The 23,080-nt window shown below is 39.8% G+C and overlaps 2 protein-coding genes across 3 annotated transcripts; one reads left to right on the forward strand and one right to left on the reverse strand.

Moving 5' to 3' along the window:
• Nucleotides 1-118: 118 nt before the first annotated feature.
• On the forward strand, nucleotides 119-13,265 carry jmy (junction mediating and regulatory protein, p53 cofactor). Of its 2 annotated transcripts, none has more exons than XM_055231487.1 (10): nucleotides 119-1,501; nucleotides 4,177-4,350; nucleotides 9,086-9,236; nucleotides 9,346-9,515; nucleotides 10,046-10,211; nucleotides 10,299-10,489; nucleotides 10,566-10,652; nucleotides 10,817-10,903; nucleotides 10,992-11,498; nucleotides 11,568-11,659. In XM_055231487.1, the coding sequence occupies exons 1-9, from the start codon at nucleotides 635-637 to the stop codon at nucleotides 11,493-11,495; spliced, it is 2,397 nt and encodes a 798-aa protein (XP_055087462.1). In that variant the 5' UTR covers nucleotides 119-634; the 3' UTR covers nucleotides 11,496-11,498; nucleotides 11,568-11,659. The 2 variants fall into 2 exon arrangements, with proteins under 2 accessions (XP_055087462.1, XP_033845699.1); XM_033989808.2 differs by having other exon boundaries at nucleotides 122-1,501; nucleotides 10,992-11,490; nucleotides 11,568-13,265.
• Nucleotides 13,266-13,475: 210 nt separating this feature from the next.
• LOC117391882 (homer protein homolog 1-like) lies at nucleotides 13,476-22,774 on the reverse strand. The gene is made up of 9 exons (XM_033989812.2): nucleotides 21,733-22,774; nucleotides 18,547-18,703; nucleotides 17,858-17,989; nucleotides 17,673-17,765; nucleotides 15,930-16,072; nucleotides 15,169-15,328; nucleotides 14,976-15,086; nucleotides 14,818-14,898; nucleotides 13,476-14,709 (listed from the first exon to the last, which is right to left on the reverse strand). The coding sequence occupies exons 1-9, from the start codon at nucleotides 21,735-21,737 to the stop codon at nucleotides 14,521-14,523; spliced, it is 1,071 nt and encodes a 356-aa protein (XP_033845703.1). The 5' UTR covers nucleotides 21,738-22,774; the 3' UTR covers nucleotides 13,476-14,520.
• Between the last annotated feature and the right edge of the window lie 306 nt (nucleotides 22,775-23,080).

Consider the following 23,080-nt stretch of genomic DNA (forward strand, 5'->3'; position numbering starts at 1 on the left):
TTCCAAACAACGTCGTTTTCACAGCATTTCTCAAAAGAGCTGTGAGATCCATTTTTCCGCACGTACCTTAAACGCACCACTTGGGGGGAGGGGCGTAATCGTCAAGCCCCGCCCCGGATTTGACACCACGCACGCACCAGAGCACGTACCATGGCACGTATCTCTGCTTGTAAACAGAGGCTCACACGTGACTGTGAAAAGCGAGCGGAGCAGCGCCACCGCTTTGTTTGAGCGGACAAAGAGCGACGCAGACAGCGCTAAAGTACCACCAGGTCAACGAGGCGTCCAGGTGTAATGACAACCCGGGATATCTGCGCCATGAAGGAGCCTTTTTCCCCGTGTTTGTGACGCTGGACGCGGAATAAACGCCTGACACCTCAACGGTACAGAGAGGACAACCTGTTTTTTCTTTTTTTTTACAAGCGCTCTGGTGGTAAACAAAACCGGGATATAGTGTATGTTTTGTAACAATTTGATCCTAAATGTGTTATTACCAGTGCTAACGCTATTTAGTACGATTGTTTTGGCCGTTTCTGTGCTGTCCGTCGTGAGCTAGCAACAGCCGTTAGCCTCGGACTCAGAGGGGATTTGTGGCTAACGCTAATCTACGTGCTCCTTTTATTGGCTGGATGAAATGTCATTCACCATGGAAGATAACTTTGAGTCGGGATGGGTGTCAGTCCGTCCCAAGGTCTTTGACGAAAAAGAGAGACATAAATTTGTTTTCATCGTGGCGTGGAATGACATTGAGGAAAAGTTTGCCATAACGTGTCATAACAGAACGGTGCAAAGAAGGACTACTTTTCTGGACCCTCTCCTCGAGTGCAGCCCCGTTGATGGCGCCTCCGTGGCAGAAAAACACAACAAAAACGGTGTCAGAACCAAACTAGATGAAGTGTGTCAGGAGGCCAAAGTAAGACCGCATTCTTTCCCCAAAGGTAGAGCAAAAAGTGAGGCCTGGGACAAGAAGCCCACGAAAGCTGGACGCTCCAAGACAACTGACAACGTGAATCACAATATGGGCTCCTGGGACATTGTGATGAGTCCTAAAGTAGTGGACATGGAAATCATAGAGCCTATAGAGATGCAGGGGCTACTGTCTCCTGTGTCTATGGAGCCAGGGGAGAGTGAGGGAAGTGGGCACGAGGATTTCAGCTGGGCCGGTCTGTTTTCCTTCCAGGACCTACGCGCAGCACATCTCCAACTGTGCGCTGTCAACTCCGACCTTGAGCCCTGTTTACCCCCGTTCCCAGAAGAACAGTTCGGTGTATGGACCGTGGTGTTTGGGTCCTCAGCCTTATCACAGCGAGAGAGAGAGGCTCTGTGTTACCAGCTGCAAGTGTACCTGGGTCATGCCCTGGACACGTGCGGCTGGAAGATTCTGTCCCAGGTGCTGTTCTTTGAGGGCGATGACACAGAAGAATACTATGAGAGCCTGAGTGAACTAAAGCAGAAGGGCTATGAGGATGCTCTGGAGAGGGCCAAAAGACACATGCATGAGGTATTTATTTTATTGCTAATATTACTCTTATCTGTGACCGATATGCTGCAAACACATTACTTTACTTTATGATTAAAAAAACAAACAAAAAGTATATAACTACACTTGTTTTAAATGTGAAACAGTTTGGCTGTAGGCCTCAAGCCTGCTCTTTCTCCTCCTCTTCCTTTGTCCCCTGTGATCTACCATCTGTTGCTGCACACTCACATGGCTGTAATATGATCCTCTGAGTCCAGACTCCACACTGTAGCTGAACACATGAAGGGAGTTCCTCTGAAAACACCACAGAACAATTAAAGGTGGAGTTGGAATATTCACTGTTTCAGCAGCTGTTGAGATTCATTTCCGTTTGACTTTGGTAATGGGAAAACATCAACAATTGAACTTTCATAACCACTGAAGTATGCCTGAAGTATGCCAAACATAGCCGCTTTGCTTTGAGTCATAATTGGTAGTTTCCTCTGAAGGACTCCTTTTAAAGTGTTCAGAATTGTGGCTAACATCACTCAGCAGTGTCTGGAACAAAAAAACAAAACACTGAGCATTTACCTGTCCTGGAATCTGTTACTTAACTTATTATGAAAAGAACTGTAGATGTAAAACTAATCTCTGTAGGCACTGAAAGGGCCTCTCCCATGTAATTATACCTTAACTCTATTTTCACACTATTATTTTTACATACTTATTATCCTTTCCCAAACTTAATAGTTATAACTTCACTTGGTTCGGATTGTGTTTGGTTATTTATTCATAAAGATATCAAATCAACTTTTAAAAAATAAGTTACAACTACGTGCTACATTTCCCCTCTATATTCCATCTTATACTCTATTAAAGATATAGTTTTAGACAGAACTTTGTTGATCTCACAGTGGAGAAACAAAGTAATGTTTTGACAGTAGGAGACAAACTTTTCTTTTACGGAAATGTGTGCACGCAGAACACACAGAGTTAGTGTAAATAGTGGTTTAATATCGATTGTGTGATTTTTATTGTGGTGAAATATGACAGTAGTGATATTGCTGAGGTAACAGGTCGTACACATATAACTTGATACACTCTTTAAACAGATGAGTTGTATAGTCTAATAGTTCCTGCTGCTCCGTTGTCCAGCAGAAAAAAAGCAGAGAGCAGAGTTATAGCATTTCCTGAGCAGAAGCCAAAGGACCTAATGACACATTGTACTTTTGTGTCCTGTGTCCTCCTAATATCAAAATGTACCAGGAAATGTAGAGGTTTAGTTAAGTCGTTTTTATAACATTCTTATTGTTGATCACTTGCCTCAATTATTGTTATTACATTATTACTGTTATTAACCAAACTTTTAACCCAGTTTAGAATATTACGACAAAAATTCTAAATGATTGACTAGTGGTTAAGCCAGAAGATGTGCACTAAACACATTTTCTGTCAATTATTAGCTAACCTTGTATCCGCTTATATGACTCTTGAGATATTTCTACACACTTTATTTTGTTTATTTAGGCCAAGACATTCTGAATGGTGTTAAATGGACTTAAATGTAATCTAGTGTAGTGTTTCTAATTTAACACCTTTTACTATGTGGACACTTAAGACACAACAAGGGGTCTGGATTAGTGACTGTGTTAATTAGACACAATGTAAAGCATAATCTTCTGGTGTACCAGCACTATGTCGCTATGTGAGAGAAAAAGTGTTTAATGTCTTTTTACGCCAAGTTTAATCAGAGATTGTCTATATTCTGTTTAAGTGGTTCTGTTTTTTTTTTTAAGAAACTAACTTCATCACAATTTTATTTTATACTAATTACCTGTAGGTTTGAGGTTAAATATTGAATCTCACTTTTATCTTTGTAAGTTTACGCTGCAACAGTCCTATGGTCCAGCTCTGGACTGGATTTGGGATGTAGTGGTTACCATGGAGATACAGAGCCAAGGTAAACAGAAGGAGCAGTGTCCGAGCTGAATCGTGCAGTGTGTGCCTGGGCCCAGACCCTCAGTAGGGCTGTGGAAAACCAACCTGGACTTTTTCTAATAACAGCCCCATTCATGTCTATAGCCTTGGGCAGAGAGTGGCACTTTATTCACTACTTCACATTAAACATTGCATGGAGTATATTTTATTAATATCAGAAAGACACATACTGCAGTGTCTGTATTCAGTGTACAATAGATGTTTTGACAGTGTTTGTCACGGGAACAATGCTGCGTTTGTGGATGGCTGCACATATGGGTAGAATCAGCAACAGTCAAGACCAAGTTATTCAAATGTATTGTCCTAATCACGCAACATTATAATTACTTACATCCCAAGTAAGACTATGGGGGCACAAGCATCCATATTTGAATCATTTTATTGCATACAACTTACTGTACATATGTTACTAATCAAGATGTTACATTTTGACCATATTGCCCTGTCTTAGTTGCATCTATACACATATATTTAATACATATTTATTGTTTTATAGGGCATATATATGGGGGCAACAATATGGATGCCCACCATAGTCTCCAGCTGTGTGTTGATACCACAGCCATCATTCTCAACATTGCTAAACCTTTTTTGTAATAAGTAGCATCACACATGACATTCTGATGAGACAGCAGCTGCTTTTGTCTATTATTGTTAGTGTATATATATATATATGGTGAATTACTGACCTGCTAACTGTTCCTGTGTGTTGCTCCCAGGTGTTGGAGAAGCACAAAGCCATAGACAGCATGGTGGAGCTGTTACAAGTCTACCCTGAGGAGGACGAAGCCTACAATGATCTGCTGGAGGCCACCACTCAGTTGTACCACTACCTGCTCCAACCATTCAGGGACATGAGGGAACTGGCCATGCTGCGCAGACAGCAGATTCAGGTGACACTCACACACGAAACCACAGTAGACCCTTTAAAATGCATAAGAATGTTCTAAAAAATGCATAAGAATGTTCAAAATTCCCAAATAGAGGCAACAGGAGGTAAAATAAAGTTAACACATTTTCTAACATCTGATTTAAATGAAAAGATGTTAAGTCGTTATAACAGAATGTAGCAGAAATGTCAGTTTGCTTGCTTTGATGGAAAGAACATTTCTATTGGTAGTAAATTAATCTATTTGTCTATAAAATTAACAATTATTGCGAGGTCAACATTGTAGTTGGCTGCTAAAATATAAAAATCAGGATTTTCCTTGGTCAAAACGTCTTTGTGTCTATTATATTCTATTAAATAAATAAATGAAAAATACTTTCGCAGATGTCTTTAAATCAGGCTCTGATGTAACTTGCATGTTGCTGAGGAGTTATCATTTGCCTAACACATGTATTTTTTGATGATCTGTAATGAATTCCAGTTTCTCTATTGAAATGACATTGAAATCACATCATGGTCCAGTTCACGTTTGCCTCCAGTTTCTTCCATTCCAGAATTTAGAATGTATTTGTTTACAAACCTTTAATGAGTTTATACAACTATACAGTAAAAGTAACAGTGGCACTAGATTTATTATGGCCATAATGGTGCGAACTGTGCACTGCTCTAGAGCTTTGCATCTGGGGGCAGTGGAGGGCAGAAGATCAGTCAGAGAGGCTCTTTGTGCAGGGCCGAGCGGCTTAACAAGCAGCACAAGTATTATTGCTGCAGCTACTAAACCACTTACATTCTGCACAGTAGATACTCCTGTGTCTGCCAATCTGTCTGTTTGCTGTTTCTGTTCTTGTTAAGAGCTATAGGGAATTCATATATTTTTACATGGCTGATTTAAGTCTTTTCAACTTGTTCATAACATTTCATGTGCAGATCACAAAATGCATATGCAAACTTTATAAAATTTGGTTATAGGTTCTATGACACAGGAGCTGATGTATTGTAGCCACAACACGTCTTCAGTGCCCCCTTTGACTGCATTCTGCATACAATGTCATCTATTGTTTTGAGCATAATACCAACATTCCTACAACTGCACATGTTCCACCACTGTGGACAGACTCCAAATACAGAATGTGTGACTGTAACATGGTCTAATGTACAGTGTCAGAACCACACTAAACACAAGACTGGTCCCTAGTGCAAGTTCAGGCACACTGGGCCTCTCACAAAGTAACAGAGAGAAGAAAGCTGTAAAACACATGCGCTACATTTTCTATATCCAGACCCACAACACCATATTTCATCAACCAGGTACTTGGTTGTAAACTGACAAAATGCTATTAGTCCAGTAGAAGACTGTCAGCTGTTGTTAAGTGTATAACACAGCCTGCTTATCAGCATTATTCACAAACCACAGTGACTGCATCAAAGCAGGGAGTGTTCTGTTTCTGGCATGTTCTTTTGTTTCATTTGGGAAATTGACTGATCAGTCTGCCTTTAAATAAAATGTTTGCCGGCATATGCTGAGACAAACATTGACTTGATGTTCCTTATGCACAATTCTTGATGAAGCCTCACTCGGCACATTTCCTCTGTTTATTGTGCCATCATTTTGATCCCTGCCACCTGCTACCCGTCGAGTTCTCCAACAGTAAAAAAACAAAGCTACATGCAAATGAATGCTAAATGCCAGTAAAGGCGGTTAGTCTCACAAAGAGAAGGGAATGGTGGAAATAGTTTCAATGGAAATGCAAAAAGACCACCTCAGCACCCCAGGATCATTGGCTTGCTAGAGTTACAGCTTTCACCTGCATGTCATGAATAAAGTATGTTTCTGAAACTAACTGTAACTAATATATATAATAAAAAGATTTACTACAAACAAGATAATAGGTAATAGAAGTCCACACGCAAGGTCTATCATTTGAACACGCCTTACTTCAGCATGGCTCTCTTTATGCAAATATACTTTGTTTTCACTCTCAAATGGCTACGTGTGTTTAGTGATGTGTCACAGATGGATACACGAGTGAAAGAAGAACAAAGGGCGCTGAGTACTTGTTGAATGACAGGTTATTGTGTGATGGCCTTACTGTGTGTGAGGCAGGCACAGAGGGGTGTCCTGTTACCTCCTGGGTCAGAGGGCACCCATGAATTAAAAATGTGCTTTTCCTGTCTGGGATACTGTTGAACACCACCAGCTCCAGTTACGGTTTCATATTGTTTTCATTCAGTTGGTGTCATCTTGTTTCTTAGGAACTTATTGTTGGGGCTTTACCTGCGTGTGTGAAGTTGTGCCATATTGAGGTGCTGCCTTGTAAAGGTGAATTAGGTCACCAAGCACACGAGGGCTGAAGCTTATTGGACAGTTACTATTTTACTAACCAGTATTGTGATTGTGAATAAATCTGCAGTGTGTTTTTCAATATGAAGATTCATTCCAGATTCACTATATTAAAAACAGTATGGCATGTAGGTAAACTGCCATATATGGCTGAAGAAAATATAGATGGTAAACGATAATATTGAAAGTAATAAAATGCCACTGACATAATTAACACAACCATTAAGCAGGATTTCACCCCAAAAATATTCTAAACGTACTGTTGTATTGTTAAAAAAACATGAGCTGCAATAAATAAATACATAGCAGAATGAAACACTTAGTTGTTAGTTTGCATCTACAGTAATAATACAAAGTAATACATAGCCTCTACAGTTCAAATCAGAAAAATAGGAAACGTTCTCACTAGTACAAAGAAAAAGTACTCATGATAAATATGGACCCACAAAAAATATTGTTCCATTTTTCATATATTGAGCGATAAGTCGATATAGTATTTATCGTGACAGGACTAATGGCGGGGGTCTTCAACCTCTTCTTCACCTGAAGAGATACTTTTACAAAAAAACATTTCAGCTGTCCCAATGACACCTGGCTTCAGATGGGGTACAGTTAGAGGCCTACAACACAAGCATCATTATCCATTTATTATTAGGACACAAAGGTTAGGTATCTAAAGTCGTTACAATGGCAGTAGGCGTGTGATGAATAGAATTGTAATTATTCAGCAAAATATCCATAATTCCTATATCCTTTGGGGAGTTACTTGTAAGAGGGGTGGAGCGCTAGTAGCTAGTATTTATGTTTTGATTTGTTTGTACTGTGATTTTAATGTCTTTCTTATTCTATAAAGTACTTTGAATTACTTTGTGTACAAATTGTGCTACACATATAAAGTTGCTTTGCTTTAAAAGTACAGGGTTAGGTGGATTTATGCATAATAAGACCCCATGATGACAGGGATTTGCCACATTTTGTGATCAGTCGTTCAATTTACAGTTGTAATTGTGCTTCTCTCTGCTGCCCTAAAGCATTTACCCTCTGAATGTTTGTCCCTTCTATTTTCACCTGAGTGTCAGTCTGACATCTGCGTTTAATCACTGGCAGCTACAGATAAGCCTCTTCCAGTGGCCCATTGACTTTTTGCAGTTTATGCTTTATTAAACCAAGGGTGTTAGACAAAGGCACCAATCAAACTACTGGTACATAACTCTAGATGTTTCTCGTATATTTTTTTTTGTTTCTGTCCCTAAACTTTAAGCATTTACATAAAGACCCTGAATGTTGCATTTCTCTTTCCCTTTGGGTTTCAGTCTCCCCTAAAGTCTGATGTCATTGCTCCTCCCACAATGGCTCGGTGTCTCTCCCAAACCACTCCCTGCCCCGCCGCTCACGTGCTCGACCACACACACGCACGCACACATGCACACATGCACACACTCACACACACGCATGCACAAACACACACACAATCGCACAAAAACATAAAAAAAAACATTCTCACTTTAACTCTGTCTTTTAAGTTGGTTAGTGATGACTATGTTTGAGCGCATGTGCACATCTGGGTCACATTGAGATAATTTTACACTCACCGGGCCGTGAACATTTTGTGCTTTTTAAAGGGAGTTTTGTCCACAATACTTGGTAAACATTAGAGGGGGCTAAAAGACCAAATTATTGATGTATCGTGATACAAAATTTGTTGATACAGTATTTATATTGTGGGCTGCTGTACCGATGAGCAGTTTTTGGGATATTAATCCACATTTTTTGATGAATAAAATAGGTGTATTTCAAATAAACTTTGTGCAGTGGTTCAACAAAGAAATAGTGCTGTTACAGTGCATTATGAGCCATGTGTTGTGTCTTGTATCATTTCGTGAGGGAGCTTGTGATTCCCAGCCTTGGTAAACACAACTTTAATGTCTGTCTATCACTTGGGAATCATAAGAAAAGCACATGAGTTGTTTGAAGTTGTGGGCTCAGTTGAACATGGGTATTTGGTCACGTAATGTAACCACTTTGAGGAAGAGAACTTGTGAGCAGTCAAAACTGTCAGGTGTGAAAACAAATTAAACCTTGATCTGGAAAAACATTTTATCTGGTCTTCTGTTAATAAATTGACAGATCATCAGATGAACCTCATTGGTTGTTGTGTGTGAACCGTCCTGTCACATTTGACTAAGATTAGATGAATTGTTTGAAAAACGATTGGTATGCATGTAAAACACAGACATATCCTTGATCATGGTTTTCAGGGATGTCCTGTAAATGTGATCCCATAGTTACATAGTATAGTCCCATGCTAGCTCGGTTCTACACTACATCACTGGTTATTGTACATTATATGAAAAAGATAAAAAAATACTGACCTTTGGCCTTGTGCCCCTTGGCCTAGATATCACTAGAAACTGAGCGTCTGGGCCCCCGGCGGGTAGAGAGCCTCAGGAGGGAAGATGAGGAGTGGCAGAAGAAGGCTCATGCTGCTGTGATGTCTATACAGGACCTGACTGTCAAGTTTTTTGAAACTACGACTCGTGCACAGAAAGGTAAAAGAATAACTGCAATTCCACACACTCTCAGATGGATTTGTTTATCCTTGATGAAATCCACTCAATGCAAAGTCGTCATCGCATCTGCTTTTGTGTTTTTATGCAGCCTTATATGAGCGGATGAAAGGTGATCAGAAGAAGTTTGGCAAGTCTGCGTGGGCAGCAGCAGTTGATCGCATGGAGCGCTTGCAGTACGCTGTGTCTAAAGAAACCCTGCAGCTGATGAGGGCCAAGGAAATCTGCCTTGAACAAAAGAAACATAGCTTGAAAGAAGAGGTACCAAGCATTGTTGGCCAAAGAACACAAATTTAGTTTAATGATTGTTACACCATGTTTGAAAAAGGGAAAGGTCAAGTAAAGGTATGAGCTCATTGCTTAAGTATCTAAAAACAGTCTCAAACTTAAGGATAACAGTGGAAATAACAGATCAAAAGCAAAGACTGAACACCTATTTACGAAGAATCTGTGCAGTGTTCTGGATGAAGCCGATTCTCACTCATAGTGAAAGCTGAGAATTTAACTGAATTGGGTGAATGATAAAGATGTTGTTAACTTTCGGAAACACACTGAAAAAGCCTCAAACCTAGAAAACATTGATTTACATATGTTCCGTATATTACAAACACAACCATAACACTTAATATAGGGCCATGACAGGGTAATCACCCCTGACTTGAATAATACTATGCCCTTTTTGGAGGACTTCATGTTTTTTATCAACTGTATTTTTTGATATATGTATGGAAATGTGAACACACTGTTTTACTTATTGTTTGCAAGTATTGTACTTGTGTTCTACTGCTTAGATGCAGAGTCTGCGCGGTGGAGAAGAGGCTGTGTTGCGCGTGGACGAGCTGGAGGCACTATACTACGAGCTGCAGCTGCAGCTCTATGATATCCAGTCTGAGGTCCTGCGCTGTGAGGAGCTGCTGCTCACGGCTCAACTGCAGAGTCTGCGCAGGCAGATGACTGGTCAGCAGTGCTTACAATATAATACTGGTACTTATTTTTAGGATCTGTGAAAATTTATTTTTTTAAATGAATTATGTATTTTACCAGAGCGACAAGATGAAGTGGTCTACTATGATGCTTTTGAAAGTCCTGACGCCATGAAGGGTGTTGAAGAACCTGTAACGCCCCCTTCCCCTCTTGGAGATGAAGAACTGTGTATCCTACAACAGAAGACAAGGCAGCTAGAAGCACGCAGGGGCCGTATCACTGCAAAAAGGGTCTACCTGAAAAATAAGAAGGTTAGTTTTGACATTACAATAAAACACAACTTTAATGCTTAAAATAACTGCATTCACAAACATGATTTTCCTATAGGAAATTTGTATAGCCAATCACAAACAGAAGTCACAGCAAAAACAAGGAAGCCCTGGTGAGAACAAACCCCAGCAGACAGTGCTTCAGGTAAGATTGATTCCCCTGGAATGTGCACAAGCACTAACTCTGAAATAAAATTCAGATTAGACTATCCCTAAACACATTTATAGGCAAAACTAACCAGATCAACAAACACATTTTTCAAAATGTATTTACTACCTACAATGTTGTTTGTGGTTTATCTTTTCTAGGGTGATGCTGATGATGAAGTTCAAAGAAGTGCTCGGGTGAGCCAGGAGAGACAGCGCACACTGGACAGACTTCGCAGCCATAGACAGGTGAGATAGATTTCCCATTTCAGTTGTTGTAGAATGCAGGTATGTTTTTATTTTCAGTGTTTGTGACTGTCTTATTTTTATCATTTAGCGCTATCCAGGTCAGGTGACGCTAAAATCCAGTCGCTTCCGCCAGAGTCAGGCGAAGAGGAGAGGTCAGGAGCCTGTTATGCAGGTGGCCAGTGTTCAGACTGATGGCTCCTCCGATCTCCCATCGGACGCTCCTGCTCCTCTTGTAGCAGACATCTATGAAACTACATCTTTGCCCCCGGCCCCTGCACTTGAAGATGCTGTTTTGTCCACTCCATTCTTTTCTGTCCCTCCTGCTCATCCAGCCCCCTCTTTGGGTCACCCTCCACCTCCCCCGCCGCCCCCTCCACCTCCTCCCCCTCCCACAGAGGAGCAGCCGCAGGATGTCACTAAAGAAAAGGCCCAGAGCAGCCCAGTGCAGCAGAAGCGCACTGACCCTGAATGCCCCTCACTCTCTCTAGCTCCCTTCTCTCCTCGCTTCTTCGACAGCAGCCAGCTGTTGACAGCTAGGAAAAAACTGAGGAAGACTTCATCACTAGACTCATCACAATGGAGAAGAGGTTAGCAAGTATGTCAAATGTGTATGATTTCAAAGCTTGATTTGAGAAAACACAGCACTACGTTGTTTTTTTTACAGCGAGCTCCCCCATGGATGAAGTACTGGCCTCATTGAAGAGGGGCAGTTTTCATTTGAGAAAGGCTGAGCTCCGCGTTTTGGCCCCCGACCCAGATGATGACAGCAACAACATTCTGGCCCAGATCAGGCAAGGTGTGCGATTGAGAAAGGTGAGAGCACGCCCCGAGCAGCAGCGCCATGGAAAAAGTTTCCCCCATTCAACTGACGCACTCACACGCAGCATTCATGAAGCACTGAGGAGAATTAAAGAGGCTTCACCGGAGTCCGAGTCTGAAGATGAAGGCCTTCCTTGCACTGATTGGGAAAACTAGTTTACTAGATCAACTTGATACCTTTATATTGGCAGATTGCCACATAGAACAAAGTGAACACAGTGTGATCAGAAGATTGGTACATAGCCAACATAGCAGTTACGTTTTGTATAAGACAACAGAATATTGCATTTTCCTACTGCTGTAAATATGAGAAAATTGACTTTTTGTACAACCCAGTTTGAGAAGTTGTTGGAATTCTTGACAAGGATACAACGTGTAACCTCTCATTATATCAGTCTACATGGCATCTGTGCTTTTGTTTGCTGTAATGGGTTTGTTTTTAGCAGCAAGTGTTTGTGCTCTTCCAGATGATTTAAATGTTTTGCTGTCAACTTTTGTAACATTCATATGTACTGTAATGTAAACGTACTGTAATTTTAAGATAGCCTACACGCCCAATTTTTAATCAGAACATTTATTCTTAATATAATTGCTTTAATGTAGTAAAGATTAATTACAATATACAAGTATGCCTACTTAAAACATTTGTCACAATTTTACTGCCTGTGTCTGTCCTTAAATGTGCCACGTTTGTGTGCGTTGGTAAATGTAAAATGTGCTTTTAGGCACAACACCAATGGCAGAATAACATCCTACTACTCATACTGTGCTGCTCTTGAGACCAAGTCAGTATTTGAATAAAATCTATTTTTTACATCTGAACACACAGTAATGAATAGTTTTCTGCAGCAGTGGTGGGAGTACTGGGAGCTCACCTCTGTTATCTGATTATGGTCTGGAAAGCATGTGGGGTTGTTTGGTTTGAAAACAGATTTTAAACAGACGCCCTCTGCTGGAAACACCTGTAGCCTTTAGATGTTTTGTTTTTTTTTCTTTTAGTTTAGTTTTCTGCCTTTTTGTTCATTTTTACTGAAGTTGTAAGTTTGCTGTGTATTTTCTCTCTATACATTCTGTTTACTTTTGGCTTAATGTGTCTTTTACGTGTGTAAAAGTCACGCAGAAGGACAGTAGTTTACATCAGATTGTGTCCATGTCCATTCTTACAGCCTTGTTGAGCATTCTTTCCATGGGTCATTGATAATCCACGTGTTGTTTCCATTTTATTCTGTAATGCTTGATCTGTATGACATTATGCATGTAACTTGCTGACAAACCCATTACATCAGAAGTGCAATAATGAAGAAATCAGAGATTTTACTGTAATGAAGTGTAAATTACTAAATATATAAGCATGTTGAGATGTTTAAGTATTTATTAAAAACCTAATATTTCAAGGACATTTTTAAAGCATAAAAATTGTAAATGTACTTTATGTGGTTTGTTGCATTTTACATTGTTTACTATTAGGAGTTCGGTCTGTCTTTTTTGGTCTTTTGCTGCCAGATTATATCCATTTTACTTTTCTCCGAATAAAATGTTTTTGCAAGTTTGTGTTCACAATTTATGATTAAACAAGCACATGAAATGTACAAGTTTCAATACATTTTACTATAAAGTCAAACTTACAATTGTGTTTTAAGCATGTGATGTACCAACATTTAAAATAATTCAAAATCCCTTTCAAGCTATGAAACAGTAATTGTCACAGTCACTCATATCTCTCAAATGTACCATAACAAGAAGCCCTTAAAAAGTGTTTTTTTTTTCCAGGTAGACAAACTAGTTTGTTGAACATTAGTGACATTTTTGGCAATTGTAAATTCCAAGAAAAGTATCTCAGTTAGCTACCATTGATGCATGTCTGTACCAAGGCAACAACAGCAGTATGCAAATCTGTACATGACAACATTATTTGGCAAAATAATATGCATTTTAACCTGCAACCACCTGCTGATTCCATTGCTAAATATTTTAAATATTGCAATCTATATAAAACATAATTAAACACCTTTGTACCAGAAGTTACGTTAATGTTTGTGACAACTTGAGCTATTTGGTTATGGCAAAAATTCAAAAAGGAGTCAATTATTGTCATTCAAGTTGCAACAAAAATAATAGGAAAAACAAAGAGTCACACATGTACAAGTGCATTCCAATATTTGTTAAAAATCATTAAATATTTCAAAATTTCAAAATAAGACTCGTAAAATAACTTTTTTTTTGCTCAAGTCAGATTTCATATAAGGTCTCACTGATTAAAACAAAAAAGGTGATACCAAAAATAACAACTCCAGTGCACCCATTAAGTATTGCTAATATATTTGTAAAACAAAAGTAGACATTGTCCCCAACAGTAGATTTAGTAGTTCTTTGAATTCTTTGATGCATGAGTGTCATTTACTGAAGGGGAGCAACATGTAGAAAGGAGGAAAGGTCGGGAGCATCCGCTGTCTAGCTTTAGATTTAAATCAAATGTTTAGCGTGCAACATAATGTGTAAAATGTGTAAAAGGTTATTTCTTGAAATTCATGCCCACTAATTGGTCATTGGTGAGCAGAATTAAATTAATACAATATCTTTTCAAACTGTGTGACTTTTGAGTTTGCAGAGGCAAAGTCAAAATGAAGCATTGTAATGGTAGATCTGTGCTGTGCAGTGGTGTGGTGCTGTGGCTTCCAGCATGCAGTAGAGGGCGCAGGTGACTTCTTTTATGCTGCAATGCCAAGGCATGGTGAAAGGTGGCAGCAGTGACAGATTCCCTTCATGTGAAAGAAGTGCACATACAGTACAGATGGTCTCTAGCTAGTCTCAATGAGCTTGGCCAGTGAGTCTCGCAGCTCTGTCAGCTCAAATATTTTGGTGTCCAGCAGCTGGAGCAGAGAGCACAGGCTCTTCTGAAAGGCTTCTCTCTCCATCTGTGTGCTCTCCAAACGCTGCTCCAGCTCACTCAGGTGGGCCTCCAGGGCCTGGTTACGGCTCTCTGTGTCCTGGACCAAAGCACACACAAAGCACCATCACTAACCATGCCTGCAGTCACAATGAGTGTAACATTACATTAATACAGTGCTGCTTGTTAATGGTGCTGTACAGCTGACCTGTAATTTCTGTGTGAGGGAGTCTTTTTGGGAATGAAAGACATTAGTACTCTCAACTTCAGCTTTGAGCCTCTCCAGCTCCTAATTACAAAAAATAAAGTATAAATAAACATCTTAATGGGATACTGCTGTTTTCATTATATTTTCATATATTATACCTCCTCCTTGTACTTCAAAGCCAATTCTAGCTCCTCTATCGTTTTATTGAGCTCTGTTTTCTGAGTTTTGATCGCAGTGGTTTGACCACTGACACATTCCAACTCAGTCACCTGTTAAAAAAGAAAGTAAAACACAGTTAATGATTTAAATAAGTATATTCTCAAAGTCGAGTCATTTTGATTTGAACGGAACCCGTTTGTGCAGCCTCTCTGCCTCTTCCTGATACGCCGCTAGCTGTTGTTTCCACTGTTTTACGTTGGCTGTGGATTCCAGTAACGCTGCTGTTAATTTAGCATTGTTCCCTTTGAGAGCTGCGAGCTCAGCCTCCCAGTGCTTACTGATGCTGGATGAACTGCAGTAGAAAAATATGTTTTTAAAACCAACACAAATCATTTATCTGTGAGCTGTGACTGTGGGGAACAGGACTGTGAGGAACATTTCTGAGAGCTGGTGCAAATGCAACAAAACAAGGGCCATGTGACTAGAAAAATGCATGTCAATATGAAAACCTTTTCCAACATGAGAAACTGCACACGATCAAATGTCAGTTGCGCACAAGCCCCTGCATTCACATGCCTTCACTGTAACACAAACCCACAGCAGGCTCTAAATATGAGGTGCATCAGCAAGCTGCCTCGGCTTTGGGGACTGCCTCACACAAACACCTTTCAAACATACTTTACACAGCATATAGAACTACACTGTATAAAATCTTGAGAAAATGTATTGTAGATGTGAAGCACATCGTTTAGTAGTTGTATAATTCATAGGAACCATACATAGTGTTTTATTGCAGTGTTCTGAAAGTGCCAAGGGCCTCAGAAAAATCATTAATAAAAAATGAATGACTTGCACATGCACCATTTGGATATGATTTTTAAATGACTGCTACTAGAGTTGCACAGAGCAAAATAATTTCTTACAAAACACTACAAAACATGTATTTGGCTCACCTGTGAGAAAAGGGCAATGCATTTTGGGTAGGCTCTGCCCTGCTTTCTACATGTTGTGTTTCAGGTGAAGCTCTGTCCTCATTTGTACCATTTATAGTCTCTGGGGTCAAAGGCGGCTGTAAAGTTTCACCTGGAGCCGACTCCTGCGGATGAGAGTAAATGATTTAATTAACAAATACAATATTTAAATTCAAGGCAAAAAACAAAGAAAGAAAGAAACTGCAATAGGTTTTTATTGTGTACATGTGGGTCATTAAGGTTTGTTTGTTTGTTTTTTTGAGGGGAAAAAATCTTATAAGGAATGAATAGATGGTCCTATGGCATCTACAGTGAAAAAGTACAGACGACCCAAACGCCAAAACCATACATAAATTAATACATACAGAAAGTTGAGAATAGATAAATACATTTTGCAAGAACAGAAAGGAATCTATTAAAAAAAATGTGGAAGAAAATGCTAAAAATAAAAAAAAACAAACCCAAAAACCCCCCCCAAATAATAATAATAATATGCATTTGTCACATAATATGATTATTTACTTATGCAAACTGAGAGAAAAGAATTTCCACCTGAAATCAAATAGGTGACAAGAAAAACAGGCAATGACTGGAAACCAAACGAGTTCCAGACTGAAGTTGATCCCACCCACGCAATTTGCATAAATAAATAAATATCTCAATAAATAAAAAGGTACTTTTAGGCTCATATGCAGTGGACAATAATGTTTATTTTCTGGATGTTGTTATGCATTTATCTATTACTACATATTTTTAAATTCAAAATGTTTGCAATTCTGAATACATTTATTTATTTCACATTTTCATAGTGATTTATTTATAGTTTGGCAGTAAGGGTGCTCCATAAAGAACAATAATGTAAGAGTTCTACTAAGGTTGGATTTAAGGATAAATAGGAGGGATAGAATAGGGTTAATTTAATGAGACAACAGCGATGAAAGGTCCTCCCTGCATTTACCTTCTTTTTACCAAGTTTGACGGGCATGTTCCCCCTAACAACGACGCCCTGAGAGGCAGTGGTTTAGGAAAGGAAAACATAGCACTTGATGAGGAAATCATTAAAATATATTTAATCATTAAAAACAATCAACCATGAAAACTAAGTGTTCTTAGGTGAAATCTAGTGTGAAATTAGAACACATTTTTAAAATGACGTTTCTAGACTTTGCATTACAATTGATTTACGATTGTAATGCAAAGCCCCTGATATTAACCTACAACGTCATAATAATTGAAATGGTCCAATGACTTGAAGTTCAAAATGGCAGGACTGACTCTCAGCTGCTGGCCCTGCCTCTTTATACTTTTGAAATTGTTTTGCAACATTTTTGAAATCGTTGTCAAAAAACAGCCTATGGGCGGAGGACGGGGGTAAGTGCAAACAGAAATGTTCTGAGCACTCAAGCCTTGAATGCATGACAATACATGTTTACTAGAACATGTTTATACCAGTCAAAATACAACTTTGTATTATAAGGAAAATATTATTACATGGTTAAAAGCTCACAAAAGTTGATTTTACACGTCTCCTTTTAAACCATCTTTTTTTCCCTCTTGTTTTTATTGAAACAGGTACATTAAATAGTCATTAAACCAAAGTTGTCTTGTTTTATTATTTTCTATTTATTTTATTTTTTTAAATTTAAATCAGTATTGTTAAAACAAAGCTCATCAAAACCGTTGCAGTGCAGCATCTACAAGCTCGAGGTTTAGTGAGCACGTTACCTGGGAGGGAGTGCTGGTTAGCTCAGTCTTCTCGTGAGACTTCTCTTTGGCTAACCGTGCGGCTTCCTTAAACTCTGCAAACTTCTCGGCAAACTATGAAAAACACAGTTGGATTATTTTTCTGTTGCTTCTATTATAATTCTTCAGAATGTGTGAAGTCATAATCCAGGCATGACCCCGCTGACCTTGACCAGGTGGCTCTCTGATGAAAACCCCAGACCGTACACGGTGTTTGCCCGGCTGTCCGCCCACTGTCCAAACTTCTGAGAAGTCTTTGTGAAAGTCATGTTTGGTGTGATGGTGCTGTTAATAATGGCCTTTAGAAGAAAAATCAATAGTAAAATAATGAACATACATACAACCGACTATTTAGAAAATCTAAGAAAAAAGGGGCTTGGACTCACGCAAAAGAGAAATCGAAGACAAACATTTATTTTACCATTTTACCATTTTTGGCTTAATTTCCTGGGGTTACCAACACGTAGCTCATCCACTGAAGAAATATCGTATATGTGGTTTATGAAGTGAGCCTCTTTTGTAGAGCAGGTGTATTGATTGGTACAGGAACAGTAACAGTAAAGTGTATGTGTAACCAGATTGGCACCTTTGAAATTGAAACTGAAGTAACTCCAAAGCCCACAACAGGTCCAAAAGAAAAACTTCCATTCACTTCTGTGGCAAAAATGAATGAGAACTTTACTTCCAGAACTAGAGCAGGTTGAGGTGGACAGGACTGTTGAGATCATCTAACCCCATTTAAGTTTTCATTATGGCATAATATTCTCATTAGGTTCATTTGTAAACTTAAACTTAAAATTGATTATTCTAGGTATTCTATATAATTAAATATACAATTTTTGTTTGTTTCACCCACCTTAGACCCTTCCAGACTGATGATTCGATACACATTCCTTGTACTGTCAAAGAAATAGGAGACGGTAACAGCGTGTTTACTTGTGGGAACCCAGTTTTTTTTAGTGCTGGGGTCAATTTGGAAGACGTGGGCCCTTGTACTGAAGATAGGTTGCTCTCTGTCAACAAAAGAAATAAATACAGGTGTTATTATGACTTTGGCTTTATGCATTTTCCAGGCTTCAGTAACTACTTTTCAACACCTAAATGTTCTTCACGATTTATAAAATATTGCATTTGGGTGTAAAACAAGTCAAAATTTAACCCAGGCTGAATATAAATAATAACAAACCACATGAAAATAAGAAGATATTGTGACGTGTATCGCTATACTATGAAAGCTAAATACTGTTGTTGTGTCCATGGGCAAGACCCTTCACCCAGCTTGCCTAGTGTGAATTATAGAGTGTGTGTGGCTGGTTGGTGGTGTTTAGAGGGTAGATTGGCAGCAGCAGCTTCACATTTGTCAATCCACCCTAACACAGTTATGAGTACTTAAGCAGTATTAGTGGAGTATGGAGTGAGTGAATAATGGCTTCAGTGTCGTGGTTAGGTGAATTATTATTTAAACGCATCTTATGGTCAGCTAACAGGGAAGTGCGGTTTATTTTTGTGCCGCTTTATTTTTGGGTTGACTTGATTTACTCAGGCAGTACAGACACATGCCAAGATACAGCTACTGCCAAATAGGGACGCACCGATCAGGCGTTTTCAGTTCTGATACTGATTTCAGTGTTTAGCTTTAAGTATCGTATAAAGAAGTGGACTAAAGGAGTGTGACGTCACCGACAGCATTCGGCTCCAGTCAAATGAAGCTCGTTGAGACTAGCAGTTATACCAGCGAGTTACAGATTTGGGATTCTGACGGTGAGTATCACAGCAGCCAAAGAGCCAATCCGGAGCAAGGCTGTTGAAGGTAACACCCCTCACAGCCCACATCGCTGGTTTAGCTCGGAGCAGGCGCTTAGCAACACTGTCAATCAAACCTGTTGCTAAAGCTAGCAGGAGCGACCTTGGGGAAAGAAGGCACCTCATGCGTAAATGGCAAGGCCGCATCACCAATGATAAGAAGGGAGCGCTCAGTCTCAGAAAGAGGGAGCCTAACCTGCACACAGCCCATCCACAGTCTCACACCCAGAGACCCTCACCTACAGCAGCTTGGCCCCTATAAGATGAGCTTCCCTGGACAATGGACCAGCAGGGGTTGTAGCAGGGCTGCCCAAGGAGGAAAACATGGACCAACATGAAACCGGCCTAATTTTGATTTACACTATTCATCCAAATCTGTGCAGTTTATATGTCTGGCCACGCACTCCGTCCCACCGCTGCCACTTTACACCTTTATGCACAGGAGATAGATTACTCCGTGACAATGACAGCAGACAGAATGACTACTACTACTACTACTACTACTACTACACATGGGAAAAGTCATACCAACATCAGTAGCATAGCCTATACATCAAATTTTTCAGTATCGGCGCTGATATCCGATACCAGTCTTGGATCGGTGCAGCCTTAATCTCAAAATGTAATAAAACTGATGGTCCATAACCAAAAGAGCTGTGCAGATCCTACTTTTTATTTAACTTCTGGACGTGGCACGCAACTTTACCTGCATTCTACACTGCCATATCGAAAAGTATTCAAATTATTTTTCAAATTTCAGTAATAGTTTCTGTTGTACATCTCACTGCTGTGTCATTACTTTAGTTTGATTGGTTATTTGTCTGATTGTCGACAAGTAATTTTGCATGGATGGACACTCTGTCACCAAACAACTTAGTGTAGTTGTTTAGTTATTAGTGTAGTAATAGCATTGACTTCTTTGCTCCAAGCCATGAATTGCAATTGTAGCATGGCCACTTGAGCGCTGCGGTTCTTATCATAGCTTTTTACACCAATTATCTTCTGGCAAGGCTTGATAGGCTATTGTAAAACTTTTGGCACACCATAAAACCTTAACAACAGTTTGAATACTACTAAAAAAAAAAAAAAAAAAAAAGTTGACGGCTTTTTTTTCGATGAAGTCTTAGAAAATGTATAGTATTTAATTTATTTACGGCTGCATCCAAAGCTACAAGACAAGGGGACACAAAATAAACCTGCATTACTAACTTAGCTGAAGTGTCGTCATAGCAACAGCCATGTGATTCAGGACTGAACATCTTTCAGCTACACTGCTCCCTGATACTCCCACGTGCTCTTGAGCCCAATCCCATCCCAGTGTGCCAATCAGTTAACCCACTCACACAGCAAAGCAGCGGGACTTGGCTCAAAGTCACTGTCCACTTCATATCGCCCATCTGCCATAAACAGGCTCATAGAGAAGCACTTGTTACGGACATATTGACAATACACTAGAGGTTTTTATTAAACAGTAACAAATACGGCGCCAATGTCACTGTCATGTTTCGCTGTGTCTATTCTGAACTGTCAGGCTAAATAGAAGAATACTATTATTGGCTACACAAAAACACAATCTTCACCAGCGCACAAAGCTGTTACTAACTAGGAGATGAGATATTGATATACCGCCTGGATTATAAGCACTTGAGACTTACTGCTTTGCACGAGGAGGTAGGCATTTCACCCCCCAACCACAATATGACAACAAACCAATCATATGCTACATCATCTGCTTTCATGTAGAGAACTAGGTCGCTTTTGACCAGGAGGATCACAACACATCTGCAGGTTTCCATACACTATAAGAATCACATCCCAGAGGAGAGTCTTGGATGCATCTCCTTACTTTTGGCAGCACTAAACGCAGCGTCTCACTTTATTTTTTTTTAAGGAGACACACGTTAAAAAGATGCAGACATGCAGCTGCACAGTCACACAATAGCCTGGTTTTATTACATGCAGCAGTGTAGTCTATTTTGTTGGTTCCTGTAATCTAAATCTAAAATGTCAAATGCTGTGCTAGATGTGGTGTTGTATTTGTGAAGATTGAGCTCATGACATGGAGCTGAAGCCTTTTTACTTCAGGGTTATACCAATGTTTTATCCTAAATGATGATATTTTTAAGCCATGATCTGCACAGCACTGGTGTTTTTGCATGTTTTTTCCAGTTTCCCCTGTGCATATCCACTATTCAACCACTGTCCCTTGAGATTTTCAATCATGCCCTGAATTACATACCCCATTTTGCAGAATATGAAAGCTAACAGAGAAGAAAAAGATCCTCTTGAGGGCGGTGTGAAGCGGGTGGAGGCTTGCTTCAGCTTTTGATCCCCTGTCAGCCACTAAACCCTGCGCTTCAGTGACTTCTCAAGAGCCACTGGGGGGGTCTTTTCAGTCCGACATGCTCAATCGTTGTCCCGTCCGACCTTTGCAGAATAAAATAACAGATTTGTTTGGTCCAAGCTGCTGTGTGTGTGTGGTTATGTGTGAGTGTGTGTGAGTGTGTGTGAGGACAAGGCGCTAGCAGCAGTTAGCTTAAATCCTACTACAGTTATTCACATTTGAGGATTAACTGGACGGGGCGGCTCTAGATGCAGGATGATTGAGATGTTTGGCCATTCCGAGATGCAAAAGTTGTTTGCACAGAGCATCCAAGCTTAAAAAATAAAGCAATCAGCGTTTTAAAGAGTGATCCCTCGCCTCTCCGTCCATAATCATGTCTCCACACTTGCTGTACACACAATCTGTCCTCTCTGCAGCTGTGTCCACTGTCCAAACCGAGAAAAAAGACAAAAAAAAGAGCAGGGAAAACAGGCTACATATTCAGATATAACACGTCGTCGTCTATTCCTGCAGAGCAGTGAGTCCGTTGACGTTTATAAATCCAGTTCGTTGATTTCCTGGTGTCTGATTCGCCATTAAATCAGTGCACGTACAAAAAGCGGTGTCTGAAGTCTCATTACAAAAAACACAGGCTTCATGTTTCACAAAAATCATTCACCTCTGATGTTTTTAAGGACACAAACACGAGGAGGACTTGTTCCATCTCCGCAGCTGTCCTTGTGTGGATGGCACCGACAACCGCCATTCAAGCCAAAACGCCACAAAAAAATATATATCTGTAAATTAAAACACTTCTAATAATAAATATACAGTGAAAGTGATAGATAAGGCATCATAATCGCGTTTGCTGATGGTGATTCTGGTCGGTTTCATCCATGGTTTCATTCATCAGAACAGCTCCATACGTCATCACGTCACGCCCCGAACTTTCACGTACAGTTGGGTTCACGTAACCGCGGGGAAAGCGGTTTTCATGGACGCTGGATGTTCGTCTCCGCAACAACAGCGCGAGCCTCTGTGACGCTGAGGAGCCGTGTTTGTGAAGAGCCGTGTCTGTAAAGAGCCGCGAGGTGCCAGGTTAGAGACCGTCAGTGAATTACTCTTCTAGGGAACGGCGTTTGATTAAAACATTAATCCCTTGAAATTATCCAACACAATTATGAAAAAAAAACTCTTCAAACTAAAGAAAAAATAAAGAATACAGAAAAAAATATATAAAATGTATTGTGCTCATATATTTGAT

This window comes from Periophthalmus magnuspinnatus, chromosome 23, assembly GCF_009829125.3.
Source record: "Periophthalmus magnuspinnatus isolate fPerMag1 chromosome 23, fPerMag1.2.pri, whole genome shotgun sequence".
Lineage (NCBI taxonomy): Eukaryota > Metazoa > Chordata > Actinopteri > Gobiiformes > Gobiidae > Periophthalmus > Periophthalmus magnuspinnatus.

What these genes read in the sequence shown, in the direction of transcription:
- LOC117391882 (XM_033989812.2), bottom strand. An exon ending in CTTTGAAGTACAAGGAGGAG is followed by an intron (nt 14,899 to 14,975) that starts GTATAATATATG and finishes TTTTGTAATTAG; the next exon opens with GAGCTGGAGAGGCTCAAAGC. An exon ending in CCCTCACACAGAAATTACAG is followed by an intron (nt 14,710 to 14,817) that starts GTCAGCTGTACA and finishes GCTTTGGTCCAG; the next exon opens with GACACAGAGAGCCGTAACCA.
- jmy (XM_033989808.2), top strand. Translation starts at nt 635, where the DNA reads ATGTCATTCACCATGGAAGATAACTTTGAGTCGGGATGGGTGTCAGTC. An exon ending in AACATAGCTTGAAAGAAGAG is followed by an intron (nt 9,516 to 10,045) that starts GTACCAAGCATT and finishes TCTACTGCTTAG; the next exon opens with ATGCAGAGTCTGCGCGGTGG. An exon ending in TCTACCTGAAAAATAAGAAG is followed by an intron (nt 10,490 to 10,565) that starts GTTAGTTTTGAC and finishes ATTTTCCTATAG; the next exon opens with GAAATTTGTATAGCCAATCA.